General features: G+C 44.1%; 1 protein-coding gene across 7 annotated transcripts in view; it reads right to left on the bottom strand.

Annotated features, from left to right (window-relative positions):
* SORBS1 (sorbin and SH3 domain containing 1) overlaps positions 1-17,076 on the bottom strand; it is a 583,014-nt gene that overhangs the window by 116,604 nt on the left and 449,334 nt on the right. For all 7 annotated transcript variants that reach the window (XM_075348809.1, XM_075348810.1, XM_075348812.1 and 4 more), the window contains exons 11-14: positions 15,269-16,036; positions 14,458-14,796; positions 13,667-13,805; positions 4,048-4,077 (exon numbers count right to left, since the gene is read on the bottom strand). In XM_075348809.1, coding sequence (XP_075204924.1) covers positions 4,048-4,077; positions 13,667-13,805; positions 14,458-14,796; positions 15,269-16,036 — 1,276 coding nt within the window. The remainder of the gene's footprint in view (positions 1-4,047; positions 4,078-13,666; positions 13,806-14,457; positions 14,797-15,268; positions 16,037-17,076) is intronic.

Here is a 17,076-nt window from a genome sequence, read left to right on the forward strand (position 1 = left end):
AGCCCCCGTCACATTTAACGACTCTCCAGCGATCCCGAAAATGATACGACATGATAAGGATCGCTGGTAAGTCGCTATGTGGTCGCTGGTGAGATGTCAAACAGTCAGATCTTCCGAACGACACAGCAACCATAGCGACCTGTATAACGATCTCAGTGGTACGTGTGTGAGCTCTGAATCGTCAATGAGGTCGTTGGTAAGGCGTCAAACACACCGATGCATTCTGCCCAGCAGGACCTCGACGATCAAAAAGTGGTCCAGGCCATTCCGACACGACCAGCGATCTCACAGCAGGGGCCTGGTCGCTGCTATGTGTCAAACGTAGCGAGAGCGCTGGCAAGGTCTGTGACTCAACAGCGATCTCGCTATGTGTGAAAGTACCTTAAGTTTGAGTGGAGTGTCATTAGCATAATTGGCCCAATTCTTTCACACGAGTGAACATACATTCGTGTCAACCCGGTTTTAGGCTCTGTGCGCACTGGGAAATGGAATTTTCTTGTGAAAATTCCGCATCCTCTCAAAGATTACCGCACCCGCGGTAAAAAACCGCGGGAAACCGCACCCGAAAACCGCGTGCGGTTTGCCGCGGTTTTACCGCGGTATTATTCGCGGTATTGCCGCGGTTTTGCCGCGTGCGGGTTGGGATGTGCTTTATTGCATTCAATGCAATAAAGCACATTGAAAAAAAAAAAAACATTTAATTCTGAGATAGTAGATAGACAGAAGAATAGATAGAGGGATAGATAGATAGACAGAGGGATAGATAGAGGGATAGATAGATAGACAGACAGAGGGATAGATAGATAGATGACAGATCGCTGCATTTCCCACGGTCGGCAGTGAGTTCACATTACCGGCCGTGGGAAATGACCGGTAATTACTTCTGCTGTCTGCTGCATTCAGCCTGTGTCTGTGACAGTCGCGGCTGGATGTCAGCAGTGCAGGACGCCGGAGCCGGAGCTGTGGATTATGTCGGAGCTTTGTTTGGGGGGGGTTAATAAAAGGGTGAACGAGGCTTGTTGGTTTTATTTAAAATAAAGGATTTTTCGGTGTCTGTTTTTCTTCACTTTACTTACGGGTTGATCATGTCAGCTGTCACATAGACGCTGCCATGATCAAGCCTGGGGTTAATGGCGGTGGTCCCCCACCATCATTAACCCCTTGTATTACCTTGCTGCCACTGCTACACGGTGGCAAGAAGAGCCGAGGACACGCCGGTATTTGTCGCATAATGCATGCGACAGTGCCGGGGCAGCTGCGGCTGATATTCTCGGCTGCGGGAGGGGGAGTGAGGCGGGGGACATTAACCTGCCCCTCTCCCTCCCCAGCCTGAGAATACCGGGCCGCCGCTGTGTGCTTACCTCGGCTGGACGGTAAATATGCAGCGGAGCCCACGTTCTTTGTTTTCTATATTTCCGTTTGATTTCTATGTGTGTTCTATGTGTCTATGTGTCTGTGTCTGTGATGTGTTCTATGTCTGTGATCTGTGTGTGTTTACTCTCTGCTTTGCTTCCTCTTCCTGTAATGACATCACTTCCCTGCAAAACCGCAAGCAAGTGATGCACATTACCGGAGGTAAACCGTGAAATACCGCAGGGAATAACGCAAGGAAACGCAGTGAACCGCACAGAATTTGCTGCCTGCGTTATTCCCTGCAGGATTTCATGATTAACATTGAGTCAATGGAGTAAAATCCCGCAGCGATGTGCGGAAAAGAAGTGACATGCACTTGTTTTTGCTGCGGGATTCCCGCAGCAAAACATGCAGCTGTCAAATTCCGCCCAGTGCGCACAGGATTTTTTTTCTCCATAGGATTTGCTGGTGATTCACTGCAGAGATGTTATGAACATTTTCTGCAGCGAAACATGCAGCAAATCCGCGGAAAATCCGCGGCAAAATCCGGTAAGTGCGCACATAGCCTTAGTCAAGAGTTTTATCATTTGGCATGAAAAAAAAAAAATGAAAGATTCTCAAGCTTCTTCTATCCGTCCATGAAAAATGGACAGCACATGGATGGAATTTGATTGCTGTCAAACACTCGGATCGATATCGAGCAAGTCTCTGTGCTTTTGTGTGGACCACTCCACAGACTATCATAGTGTGACTCATGAAAAACACTGGTAATATACGTATGACATAAAATTACATCTGGAGGCGTCCCAACACAGCCATCATTTGCCAGCAAGAAAGCAGACTTAAATTTCAGAGCCTGTTTCAGAGAACTAACATATGATATAAATGGAAGCAATATGTTGGGAAGAGCATAAAGAGTAAATCAGCAGTTTCATTTTTATTTAAAAAATGAATAGTACAAATGAAAATAAGCAACTTTGGAATAGATCTTATCAGAGACATCCGCTTCATTCTCCTCATGGATTGAGCTTTCATTCTCAATTCTGAGGTAAAATCTGTATTCAGTGAAGACTTTCCTATTACTGAGATAGGAGATGGCAGTCGATGCTTTCTATAGAAAGGGGAAGAAGGAGGCAGATATAGAGGCAGACACAGTTATTCTGCTGGAAGTTCTTATTGAAATGACAATCATACTATCTCAAGTAATGGGAAAATTTACTGAAGATCTCGTACAGAGTGTACAAAGTGAAAGATCAGTCCAGGAGGAGAAAGACAACGACTTCTCTGATAAGATATATTACAAAGTTTTTTATTTCCATGTGCACTATTGATTTATGAAATCAAATTTATAATGATGATAAGCATCAAGTGAGCTGAGATTTAAATGATTAAAATACAAAGTAACCTGAATCTCTTCCCACAACAGTACATATCAATCTGCTCAGCTCCCCCTGCTCCATAACATGGTGTTGGCAGATTATGCGGAGTTCACATGTCCAGTTATTATGTGTTAGTACAGATCCTTTGGCAAAAAAGTTGTGCGAACACATCTTTTCTGTCCTTTCTGAAAATATTGATTTTTGCATGATACGTTTTTTTAACATTGGATTGTTATTTAGTCATAGGTTTTTCCCTTACTGGATCCTTTTCAAATGGAAGATAACTAGAAATCCGGTAACGGATCCGTTCTCCAAAGACTCCAATGTTAAAAAACGGATGCTGTAAAAATCAATTTTTTCAAAAATGACAAAAAAAAGTTGTGTTTGCCCAACTTTTTTGTTACAGGATCTGTTTTAACGGATGAATACTAGACATGTGAACTCAGCCTAAAGGCCGCTTTACACGCTGCAATATCGTTACCGATATCTCTAGTGTGCGTACCGCCCCCATTGGTTGTGCGTCACAGGCAAATCGCTGTCCGTGGCGCACAACATCGCTCGGACCCGTCACACTACTTACCTGCCTAGCGACGTCGCTGTGACCGGCGAACCGCCTCCTTTCTAAGGGGGCAGTTCGTTCGGCGTCACAGCAACGTCACCAAGCGGCCGTCAAATAGAAGCGGAGAGGGCGGAGATGAGCGGGACAAACATCACGCCCACCTCCTTCCTTATTGCGGGCGGCCGCAGGTACGATGTGGTTCCTCGTTCCTGCGGTGTCACACACAGCGATGTGTGCTGCCGCAGGAACGACAAACAACCTGCGTCCTGAAAAAGCAACAATATTTGGGAACAAGGTGAGTATTATCGCTCGTTAGCGGTCGCTCATATGTGTCACACGCAACGACGTCGCTAATGAGAGCGGATGCGTGTCCCAAATTCCGTGACCCCAACGACATCGCGTCAGCGATGTCGTTGCATGTAAAGCGGCCTTTAGACTGCTGGTTGCCTTTATTGACTCACAATAGTTGCAATAATGTTAAACTATATAGTTGATCTCTCAATTAATATGTAACAGTGTGATGTAAGGCGTTTCCTGGTAGTGATATAAAGGTTTAGACTAACATACGGGTTTTATGTAAATCTAGTTTTCCAATTTTACCTGCCTTTGTTTTTTTTATGGGAGGAAAGTGCTGAATATTCAATAGGGAACCACATCTTTACCAGAAAAGGGCAGATAAGGATGAAATCTAATAAAATAATTCTACCAAACAGATGCAAAAGCAAATGACAAGCGTGAATGGCATTGGTGTCATACCTGGCAAGCTACTAAGCCGTTTTTGCTGCTCTGTGATAAAAAAAAGCAGAGAAATAAGTGTAAGACAGTCAGTTTATCATGCACGCCACATACTAGCTATACACAATAGTCTGTGAATGGTGGATCATAATGGCAAGTGACACAGAGGAAAAGGGTGCACAGCAGACATAGAAAGAATGGCTCAATCCATGAACATTTACATTAGGAGATCGTGTATAGAAATCAGGTGAATGGTATATACTCTGAGACAAAGGTCCATTTACATGCAGCAATTTTACTATGCAAGCAATTGGTGATATCTCATATCTGAAATGACAATGATGACGATATTGTGCTAACATCCTCTACAAGAATCATTTCCATGTTAGCTTAGGATAAAACCTTGATATAAATGATACAAATCACAAGCCTTTGGTTATTTCGACTTAACTTTTACAGAATTAATTTGCTTAGTTTGGTTATTTTCCCTTGAATTATATCAATATTTGCTAAGTGTAAATGAGCCATTAACGAACAAAGTACAACAGCTAAAATAAATAACAGGTCTGCGGCAGCCCCAGAGACATTAGTATAGTACAGTAGACTGGGTGGTAAAGGGGGTTTCTGGTTTTGGAAAGCCCCTGTCTTACGGCTGCAGTTTGTTTAAAAAAAACTAATAAACTGTGCATTACTCACTTTCCCAGTTTCAAGACCTGCGTCTCCACCGCTGCTTTTGGTATTGGTTATTGTCTGCAGCGCTGACATCATGTTGACAACACTGCAGCCAATCAGTGGGCTCCGGCTTCGAGTGACTTGTGCTGTCAAATTGGGTACAATCTCTTCGATCAGCATCTGGCTGCAGCGGTATCAATGTTCTGTCAGCGCTGCAGACAATAAAAGCAGCAGTAGAGGTTCAATGATTGACTTGGGTAGAATTATTAAAGCATATGGTTTTTTGTTTATCTTTTCAAAAACCACTTGCAGCCCGGGGTAAAGTGTTTTATGAAACCAGAAAACTCCTTTAAAAGGGTATGTGTCACTAGGTTCTTGGGAGAGGTGTAAAGTTGGAGACCCCAATTCCAGAAATGTGTCACTACCTGGGGCTGAGTGCTGTTATTGTGATAAAAATCGTCATTTTCACTGCTGCAGTTCTAGCAGTTCTCTGAATGCTGAGCTCTTTATAACCCCGGCGACACCACTGATTAGCAGCATTCTGCCTAAGGGGTACTTTGTACGCTGCGACATTACAAGCCGATTCTGCGATGTCGAGCGCGATAGTCCCCGTCCCTGTCGCAGCAGCGATATCTTGTGATTGCTGGCGTAGCGAATATTATCGCTATGGCAGCTTCACATGCACTTACCTGCCCTGCGACGTCGCTCTGGCCGGCGAACCACCTCCTTCCTAAGGGGGCGGGTCATGCGGCATCACAGCGACGTCACACGGCAGGCGGCCAATAGCAGCGGCGGGGCGGATATGAGCGGGACGTAAACATCCCGCCCACCTCCGTTCTTCCTCATTGCAGCCAGGATGCAGATAAGGAGATGTTCCTCGCTCCTGCGGCTTCACACACTACGATGTGTGCTGCCGCATAAATGAGGAACTACATCGTACCTGTCGCTGCACCGGCATTATGGAAATGTCGGACCCTACACCGATGATACGATAACAACGCTTTTGCGCTCATTCATCGTATCAAAACGGATCTGCACACTACGATATCAACTGCGACGCCGGATGTGCGTCACTTTCGATTTGACCCCACCGACATCACACCTGCGATGTCGTAGTGTGCAAAGCCCGCCTAAGAACAATGAACAAAGAAAGCTAACAATGAGTGGTGGAGGCGGGGTTATACAGAGTTCATGATTATGGAGGACTACAAGGCAGCAGTTTTAACAGTCCTCTAGTGGTAATCTCCTGATGATAAAACAATGATTTTATCCAAACTTCACTAAGCAGCCTAATAAGTGACACACTGCTGGAATCAGGATCTCTGCCCTTATGCTACGTTGCTCCCAGATTAGGTGGCAAAAATACGGTGACAGATTCCCTTTAATATTTCTACTTTGTCATATACGGTCATTGGCAATTTGACTGTCAAGATTAAATTGTGTTTGCAATGTATCAATACAATCTCTCTTGGTCTACTATAATCACACAACTTTTTTTATTGTAAATTAATGAATATATTTATGGTAGGCAGACATAGTGATCTTAAGTTGCTTGCAAATCATTTTAATATTAGAGTCACAACACACTTTCAATTTTTGACCATTTTTAACTTCAATTTGCAATTCACATATGAATCCAAGTTCATGTAACCAAAGCCTAACACAGGCAATTGTCTGTACAAGGAGCATTCCCATATCAATCAGTCATGGCAAATCGCTAGGATATGTAATCACAATCTCTGACCCCCGGGACCCCACACTAAGTGCTCCATCACCTTCACTGTATTACCTTGTATATTGGCACTCCGAGCCTCATTCCCCTAATTACAGCTGGGTGACTGGGAAAGCCCCGATGCAGAGGGAAAACTGGGAAAGGGTAATTAGGACTGACCCAATGTCACCACCAGGGTTGTCACATAAACATTACCTACCTATCCACATAATGGATGGTCAATGTATGATCATTGTGGTCCAGATGGTGAGACCATACCAATGAGGAGAATGGGAGGGCCAAAGACCTCCAATAGGGAGCTGTATGTCCACAGCTCTCAGATAGCGAGCATTCGCCACACATTTACTACTGTTTCATTCAATCAGGGAACTTCAGGGCCTTGGTTTTGTGATCAGTGGTTGGAGGTGATCATATATTTACTGTTAGGTCCAGAAATATTTGGACAGTGATCAAATGTTCATGATTTGGCCTCTGCATGCCACTACTTTTTATTTAACATTAAACAACCAAGATGCAATTGAAGCGGAGATTTTAAGGTTTCATTAAAGGGGTTGAACAAAAATATATTGTGAAATATTGAAGAATTGCAACCATTTTTTCTTTTTACAAAGCCTCCTCATTTCAGGGGCTCAATTACTTTTGAGCCCCTGAATGGATATAAATGCACAAAGTAACTTTACCATAAATACAATTTTCATAACGCGCACGGCTGGGGGCTGCAGCCTGTAGCCATATGCTTTATCTGTGCTGGATATCATAATATGGGGGGACCCTACGCCAATTTTATAAATTTTTACACCACGCTAAAGACTCGCAGACAGAGCCTGTGATTGCAAGCAGTGAGACACGCTGTCACACAGGCTAGGGGAGCGTCTGACTGCAACCAATCACAGATGCCAGGACTGCCAGTGGACGGGGGAAGCAGTGAATATGTATAAAGGTAAAAGAGCGGCCTCATTAGTAGAATGAGCGGCTCTAGAAGCAGGTACAGTCGTGCCGGAGACCAGTATCTATAAAGCACTCGCTTTATTCTTATTTTCTTTAGGTCTCCTTTATTTATTTTTTTATTACCCAAGTTACCATACCCGTATTGTTACCTAGAGTTCCCTGAGAACTCTGGGCTGGCACTCGGGTACTTTTTAACCAACGTGTATCCGGACCTTTACAAATCACCAATTATGAGCCATTCCAAACCTTCTCTATGCTTTCTCCTTCCCACCATTCTGGTATAGGTTGATCTTCATTTCATCTGTTCAAAAAAAATGCTTTTACAGAACTGGGAGGCTCCTTTAGATGTTTTTGGCAAAGTCTAATCTGGCCTATTTTCAAGGCTAATTAATGGTTTGCAGCTTGTGATGAACCCTCTGTATTTGCTCTCATGATGTCTTTTCTTTACAATAATCCAAACAATGATCATCACTCCACTTTTTTTTTTTTTTTTTAAGATCATGGTACATGTGGAAATGAATAGCATAAGTGTGAAGAATTCCCAGCTCTCATTTATATCATTAATCTTCACTTTATAGTAGACTTAGAAACTGAAACAACTACTTCCTGCAAAGGCTTCTTCACTTGGGTGAACATTGTGAAGGGTTTTTTTAAAGGAGTCTGATCATCTACCACTGTTGTCTTCTGTGGATGTCCAGGTCTTTTTGAGTTCTCAAGTTCACTACTGCACTCATTTATATGCAGATTGTACCAAATTGTTGATTTAGCCACACTTGACATTTCTGCAATCTCTCTGCTGATGGATTTCTTCTTTTATTCAGCCTAATGATGGTCTGTAGCTTTTTCATTGGGAGCTCTCTTGACCGCATGTTGTGGGTTCACAACAACAGCCTTCAAATGCACATGCCACATCTGGAATCAGCTCCAGACCGTTCACCTGCTTAATTGATGAGGGATTAATGTGGGGAAAGATCATGTAGCTCATTGACTGCTGCGTCCCGAACAAAGTCCCACATACTAACCACGCTACACATCTGTAACTGTTAACATAACTCTTTACCGGAGAGGTAGATAAAACGACAACACTCATCTTTTTGTGGATAGAGGTCGGCCACAGATTTCTCGTCATCGGGCAACCAGCCTGGTAAACCATTAGCAACGAAGCGGTGTGCTCCGACTGGACTCCCGATGCACTAACGTCTTTGTGTTTTACCTAGAAACCGCTGTGACTTGGTGAGGCACAAAAATACAACATAAAAACAAGGGGTGGTAGATCAGCTCCGGGTCTCGCAAGGAAGAGAGGCCGAAAGCAGGAAAAGGCAGTGAATTTATGGAGACTGAAGTAGGAGGGGAAAAAAACCATCATAGGGGTGGAGGCAGTGGGTATTACGTGGGACAAAATTAACCCTTATTTGACTAACAGGGCACAGCAGTCAGGGGGCACGCAGGTGAAAGAACGTGGAGTGCCCCACAAAAGAGCTTTTGGGATAATTGTCCAATTACTTTTGGTACCTTTAATAACTAGCTGCCTCTTTTTGAAGAGCTGTAATTCCTAAACCCTTCCTCCAATTAGGATGTGAATACCCTCACATTAAAGTTGATAATCTGCATTTTACACCCATATTGATAATATAACTGTATCTTGAATATGTTTGGGTAAACCGCTAAAATGCTAAAACTTGTGTCACTGTCCAAATAATTCTGGATATAACTGTAAATGTGCTGGCAAAGAGAAAACACAGCTAGGTTCTTGAAGGCATGGAAAGTATGTCATAGTTAATATCCTGATGAAACAACTCTGTCTAAAGATACTGTGACATTCCATAGGCGGATGGGTGGAAAATAGGCAGTGGAAGGTCAACTAGCAATCCTGTGTCTCTGGAAGAGCAATTAGAGCCCATATGATCTAATCCCAGTATAACCTTTAGGCTATGTGCGCACTTACCGGATTTTGCCGCGGATTTTCCGCGGATTTGCTGCATGTTTTGCTGCAGAAAATGTTCATAACATCTCTGCAGTGAATCACCAGCAAATCCTATGGAGAAAAAAAATCCTGTGCGCACTAGGCAGAATTTGACAGCTGCATGTTTTGCTGCGGAAATCCCGCAGCAAAAACAAGTGCATGTCACTTCTTTTCCGCAGGTAGCTGCGGGTTTTCCCTAATCTAATGTAAAAATCACGCAGGGAACAGCTTGCGGAAAAACCGCACCAATTCCGCACCAAATCCGCAACAAAACGCGACAATCCGCATGCGGATTTTGGTGCGGAATTTGGTGCGGATTTTTTCCGCAGGTGATAACATCTTTGTGAGCCTGCGGAATTTACGCAAGGAAATTTCATTTCCCAGTGCGCACATAGCCTCAAGGATAACAGCAAAAACTGCTTTGCGGGCAGAAATATTTACCATATATCTGACATTCACATATAATTGTCAGCCTTCATAGAAGCATTTTCTTCACAATGAACTGCTAAATTGAGGGAATACTACAAATTTTACAAACATGAAGATAGTGAAACATAAATGAAGTCTATATCCCCGATTCATCTATTTATTACAGAAGTCTGGAGGACAACAGAATTGATGCAAGTTTTTTTTGAGCAATTTGTACTTGTGCAACTTTTGGTGATTTCACTACAGTTTCAGCAAGCTCTACCAACGTTTTGACAAAATAAAATTTCCGTCTAAATAGAGTACATAAATTTTTGTTTTCATTATTTCAGTCACACAACAGCTGAAAGATGCACAAAATTCATTCAAATGGGTGTTCTCAAGTTCTTAAATTGCATTAATTAGCTAGAAAGCATGGAAATAGAGTTGTTATTATTAATTAATTATTATTATTATTATTATTATTATTATTATTATTAACAACTCTTAACATCCTAGTAAGCTTTCTCCAGCCCGTTGATTTGTTTAAAACAGTTTGCTGCACACCTCCCTCCCACCTTCTGAAGAGATGCAGTTATAAATCACCAGCCCTCAGAACAGGTCTGTTAATCTTCACTCTCTGCTCTCACTGACTGTATGGAGCTGCAGGCTTAAGGTCCAGTCACACTAAGCAACTTACCAGCGATCCCAACAACGATAGGGATCGCTGGTAAGTTGCTAGGAGGTTGCTGGTGAGATGTCACACTGCGACGCTCCAGCGATCCCACCAGCAACCTGACCTGGCAGGGATCGCTGGAGCGTCGCTACATGGGTTGCTGGTGAGCTCACCAGCAACCAGTGACCAGCCCTGAGCGCCGTGTGGAAGATGCTGCGCTTGGTAACTAAGGTAAATATCGGGTAACCAACCCGATATTTACCTTGGTTACCAGTGCACGCAGCTACATGTGCAGAGATCAGGGAGCAGCGCACACTGAGCGCTGGCTCCTTGCTCTCCTAGTTACAGCACACATCGGGTTAATTACCCGATGTGTGCTGCAGCTACATGTGCACAGAGCAGGAGCCGGCACTGACAGTGAGAGCGGCGGAGGTTGGTAACAAAGGTAAATATCGGGTAACCAAGGACAGGGCTTCTTGGTTACCCGATGTTTACTGTGGTTACCAGTGTCCGCAGAAGCCGGCTCCTGCTCACTGCACATTTAGTTGTTGCCGTCTGGCTGTCACATACAGCGATCTGTGCTGCACAGCGGGAGAGCAACAACTAAAAAATGGCCCAGGACATTCAGCAACAACCAACGATCTCACAGCAGGGGCCAGGTTGTTGCTGGATGTCACACACAGCGACATCACTAGCAACATCACTGCTACGTCACAAAAGTTGTTCGTTAGCAGCGATGTTGCTAGCGATGTTGCTTAGTGTGACGGGGCCTTTATTCAAATGCCTTGTTATCTCTATGTGTAAATATAGTGATAGCAGTAGACTTCAGAACAAGCAACTGATAGCTGAATATGTTATAGCAGGACTTGTGCTGAGCTTTATAGTTTAAAGGCCCCGTCACACTAAGCAACATCGCTAGCAACATCACTGCTAACGAACAACTTTTGTGACGTTGCTAGCGATGTTGCTGTGTGTGACATCCAGCAACAACCTGGCCCCTGCTGTGAGGTCGTTGGTTGTTGCTGAATGTCCTGGGCCATTTTTTAGTTGTTGCTGTCCCGCTGTGAAGCACAGATCGCTAAACTAAATGTGCAGGCAGCAGGAGCCGGCTTATGCGGAGGCTGGTAACCACAGTAAACATCGGGTAACCAAGAAGCCCTGTCCTTGGTTACCCGATATTTACCTTTGTTACCAGCCTCCGCCGCTCTCACTGTCAGTGCCGGCTCCTGCTCTGTGCACATGTAGCTGCAGGACACATCGGGTTAATTAACCCGATGTGTGCTGTAGCTATGAGAGCAAGGAGCCAGCGCTAAGCATTGTGCGCTGCTCCCTGCTCTGTGCACATTTAGCTGCAGTACACATCGGGTAATTAACCCGATGTGTGCTGTAACTAGGAGAGCAAGGAGCCAGTGCTAAGCGGTGTGCGCTGCTCCCTGCTCTCTGCACGTGTAGCTCCGTGCGCTGGTAACCAAGGTAAATATCGGGTTGGTTACCCGATATTTACCTTAGTTACCAAGCGCAGCATCTTCCACGCGGCGCTGGGGGCTGGTCACTGGTTGCTGGTGAGCTCACCAGCAACTCGTGTAGCCACGCTCCAGCGATCCCTGCCAGGTCAGGTTGCTGGTGGGATCGCTGGAGCGTCGCAGTGTGACATCTCACCAGCAACCTCCTAGCAACTTACCAGCGATCCCTATCGTTGTTGGGATCGCTGGTAAGTTGCTTAGTGTGACTGGACCTTTACTAATACTACAGTTCTACGGTCACTCAAGGAGGAGAGCCAGCATTGCTAGAAACCAAAAAGTAAGGAAGATGAGGAGAATAAATTGTGTGAGCTGCTCAAGAGACACCTTGAGAATTCCCCTTTAAGCTGCACATGCCTATTAATGAATTTGGTGCCTCTTAGGGGTGCTTCACACATAGCGACAGCGACAACGACGTCGCTGTTACGTCACCATTTTCTGTGACGTAACAGCGACCTGGTAAGTCGCTGTTATGATCGCTGCTTAGCTGTCAAACACAGCGACGCAGCAGCGATCATAACATCGCTACATGTGCAGAGAGCAGGGAGCCGCGCACACTGCTTAGCGCTGGCTCCTTGCTCTCCTAGCTACAGTACACATCGGGTTAATTAACCCGATGTGTACTGCAGCTACATGTGCAGAGAGCAGGGAGCCGCGCACACTGCTTAGCGCTGGCTCCTTGCTCTCCTAGCTACTGTACACATCGGGTTAATTAACCCGATGTGTACAGCAGCTACATGTGCAGAGAGCCGGAGCCGGCAGCACAGGCAGCGTGAGAGCTGCGGAGGCTGGTAACTAAGGTAAATATCAGGTAACCACCTTGGTTACCTGATGTTTACCCTGGTTACAGCTTACCGCAGCTACCAGATGCCGGCTCCTGCTCCCTGCTCGCTAAATTTCGTCGCTCTCTCGCTGTCACACACAGCGATCTGTGTGTCACAGCGGGAGAGCGCCTTTGAAGAAAACGAACCAGGGCTGTGTGTAACGAGCAGCGATCTCGCAGCAGGGGCCAGATCGCTGCTCAGTGTCACACACAGCGAGATCGCTAATGAGGTCACTGTTGTGTCACCAAAACCGTGCCGTAGCAGCGATTTCGGTAGCGATCTCGCTATGTGTGAAGCACCCCTAACTCTAGCGCTGCCTCCATGAAGACTGACAGACAGAACACCAGACGAATTGGGGCCTAAATCTGTGGGTTCAGTAATTACGGTAGTTGAAGAAAATGTCCACCTATCTACATCACAATCACCGGGGCTCAAGAAGCTGAGATTTAGTTAGTATTGATTGGTTTATGGCATTGAAGAGCTGCTTGATTTGCTCATGTGGAAGGTGTAAATAGGGGAGCTAAGGCAGCGTTTTCGTTGAGGATGCCACCAAATGCCTACAGATGTAGTAGCTACCACAACACTATTTGTGTAGCTCTTTGGATCTCATTCCATCTGAATATGAAGCACACTACACAAATAAAGTAGGCACGCTACACTAGTGCCATAGCATGCCACAGCTGTCAAATTATTGGCAACTGCTACATCTGGGTAGCTTCCTGGACTGTCCGGATATGATATAGGGAAGGGGAAACAGTAAAGTAAGGATTATTACAGAAATGTTTACAAAATTGGTAAAGAAAATTATATAGAAAATATACTTTAATGTTGTAAAAAGCATAAAACCTCAATATGAAGAACCCATCTCATGGCTACATTCATGCCTACAGGTAACCTTACCTCGATTGTGCTGCAAAAGTACTATGGTGGGATTTACAGTGGTAGTAGATGGATACACAGAAGGTCTGCTTATAGGTGCAAAAGAAGAAGGTTTATCATTGCTCAAGCTGGAAACAAGAAAGTCTTCTGTAACAGGCTCCTGGAAACAAAACACAGGTAATTCAATTAACGATCTAGAAAATAAAATCATCTCTCAAATAAGTTCTACGGACGTCCAATTGCGTTTGGACATAGCACACTCGGTTAGATTATTTACCTAGTTTGTGAAAAGAGTGACAGGATCTTTTTAACAGTAACTAGTCAGACATGCAAACACATGCAGTATCTAATGAAACTGGATCACTTCACTTGGCTTCATTGGGACAAGTAGAAAAATAAGCTTTGCATCGTCACGCCGGACAGAGACAACTAGACGCCTGTAGAGTCACTTCAACTATGCAAAACAGGTGTGCTATCGCCTGCAGAGTGGAAGACATTCAGGACGGCATGACACACATAGCACAATTTGTTTACAGTTCCATATAACGGTTCAGTGTCTAACACCATTATATGATTTTCATTATGATTTATAGTAAGACAACCACCATTTCCAAAAAAAACACAAAGACAACAGACATCATTGACACCACTGTTAGACAAAAAAACAGTTAGGAGTCCATGCATCACAGAACAGAGGGAGATACGGTTAGTCATGCTTTCTGGCAAGAGGGAGGAATTGACCAGTTGGTACTTAGTAAGCTAGTAAAGAAATCTTATGTTGTGAGTACATAGTGAAGGTATCGGCAGCTTACTGTGTGTAAGATGGCTCCACTGTTATCAAGTTCCGAGACTCTGTGCGAGTCCTCCGTTACCGGTGGAACCGGTGAAGGAGGCGGAGAGCAAGACGGCAGATTGTTTGATATAGAAATATTGGGAGAGCTAGGATTTGATCCCTTTTGCAGATGAGGGGGTATAAAATCATCAAGTGTCGGAAAAGCCAAGTTAGAGGTGGCAGGTTCTGGGGAGAGTTTGCCAGCGGGTACAAGAGGTGGTGGTGGAGTGCTCGAAGTGGATTCTTGCTCTCTTTCAACTTTAACCTGGATGAGTGGGACTACTATAACCTCAGGCTGGGCTGTGACTGCAGTGCCATCCTGTGGGAAATAAGGTGTCGTTACGCACAGCGGAAACTGATATACGTAAAGTGTGCAGCTGTGAGAAGACACGCGTTCACATGTCCAATAAAACCATGCTGCAGAGGCTTAGAGAGAGAGAGTGCACCATTGTGACACGCAGCACTAAACAGCAATAGACATAAAGAGTAAAAACAGTTATTAAGTATACCAAATACAAATCACATCAAGAGCTTTCATCGTTCTTAATACAAAAGCCTCAACTCTCTGGAAAGAATGAGTAATGTGAAGAGAAAAAAAAAAGTGCTGAAATACAGACAAAACAATTTAAAATTGTGTCAAAAGATAGTATCAATTTACTGGAAATGTGACAAAAATGTTAGGCTACACATAAAAAAAAAAAAAAAAAAAAAAAAGACAAAACAGGACATGGTTAGTGATGATTAAGAAGTAACGTCAAACTCAAGGTGCATAAATACAGGAAAACAAGTACCATGCCACGGAATCTCTGCGCCCCAGGGGCTTGTTTAGGCTTTGATGTATAGTAGGGTTCCTTTGCAGTCATGTTGACACGGCCAGCAGGATGCTGTGTATCTGGCTCTGTGCGTCCCATTTCTCGATGTAGAGGACATTGACTCCAGAAAGTATCTATTTCACCATCGCTAAAAGAATCTTTACTTGGGACAGGGTCAAAGAATGGCCTGGGAGGGACGGGAGGTGGGGATTTTCCGGTGTCTATTATTGAAGAAACAATGTTCGTGGCTGGTGATTTAGTTACATCAGCTCCCAATTCAGCACCCTCTGTTTTATCATGTGCAACGCTGGTGGGATTTTCAGATGCAGCTGGGTCAGTGCTGTTAGATAAACAAGCTACATATAGACTGCTGACCTTTTTATCGGCTTTGGGCTCATGACTCAAATTCATTCCAGCAACACTTCTGACTGCACCGCTTGACTCACTAGGCTGGTGTTGTGGTGACGTGTTTGGCAGCAGGGAACTACTATCAACGTGCTCAACTTCAGAGTGAGAGGCAGGGATGTCAGGCTGGTCAGAAGAGACTTCTTGGTGAAAAGCAGAAACGCCGGTTGTAGAATAGTGAGGTGCGCCCAAAACATGCGGTGTATAGGGCTTGGGGGCACTTAGGTAAAGCCCATCCAAAATAGGCACTGGTTTTAGGTAAGAAAATTTAGTGTTAGTATGTGGACGCCATGCAAAACTCTCCTCTTTGGGAGGAGGAGGGATGGGAGGAGGAATAGATTTCTATATCGTTGTATGTTGTTAAAAAAAAAAAAAAAAGAAAAGGAAAGGAAACAATGATCAGAAAATAACGAGCATTACAAAGACGTATGGAAACATGACAATTTTTAGACAAATTAGGAAACTGAATTTATGTGATTAAAATGGAAGATTCTTCCGGATATCATAGGATGTGGTCATGTTGGGATGTTCATGTGCCAACATAAAAAAACAGTATGGAAAGGAAAAAAACTTGTATGAATTATGCAACTAAAATATGTCACACCAGTGCCATTTGACATGGACTGATGATCCACTGAAGAAAAATGACAGCAGGTACTAGTCTAATTGGTTCTCTGTTTTACTTGTATGTAAATGCAGGAAATCAAAAAAGATTCCCATGTATATACACTGTATGTAACTAGAATAAAAACAATTAATAAATGTCCTGCAGTAAGTAAATTATTAGAAATATATGTAAAAAACATGGGGTACTTTTTGATGAAAAGAGTCTTAACCAAGTACCCTTTGTTTTTTTTACATGTATTACTACTAGTGATGGGCGGACCCGGACTATAAAGTCCAGACCAGCGCGAGTTCAAAAGGTACCCGAGTGCCTTAGGGAATTCCGGGCATTGATCCAGATCTGGCACTCTGGTAATAAAAAAAAAAAAAAAAAAAAAAGGAAAAATAAAGACAAAAAAATAAAGCAAGCGCATCATACGTACAGAGTCTCAGCTACGGCTGTCACTGCTTCCAGGTCCGCTCATTCCCTTCTGGGGCTGGGCATTATCCTTCATGGGTATGCACTGCTTCCCCCATCCGCTGGGATTTGTGATTGGTTGCAGTCAAACGCGTGCCCAACCTGTGTGACAGCATCTGACGTGTCCAATCAGGGACTGTCTGCGAGTCTATATTGTACAGTAAAAATAGATAAATAAAATATTTGGTGTAGGTTTCCCCAGTATTATGATACCCATCACAGAAAAAGCATACGGCTACAGGCTGCAGACCCCAGCTGTGCACTTATCGTGGCTGTGCATCAAAATAAAAAGGAACCATAT

This window comes from Anomaloglossus baeobatrachus, chromosome 5, assembly GCF_048569485.1.
Source record: "Anomaloglossus baeobatrachus isolate aAnoBae1 chromosome 5, aAnoBae1.hap1, whole genome shotgun sequence".
NCBI classification, from domain to species: domain Eukaryota; kingdom Metazoa; phylum Chordata; class Amphibia; order Anura; family Aromobatidae; genus Anomaloglossus; species Anomaloglossus baeobatrachus.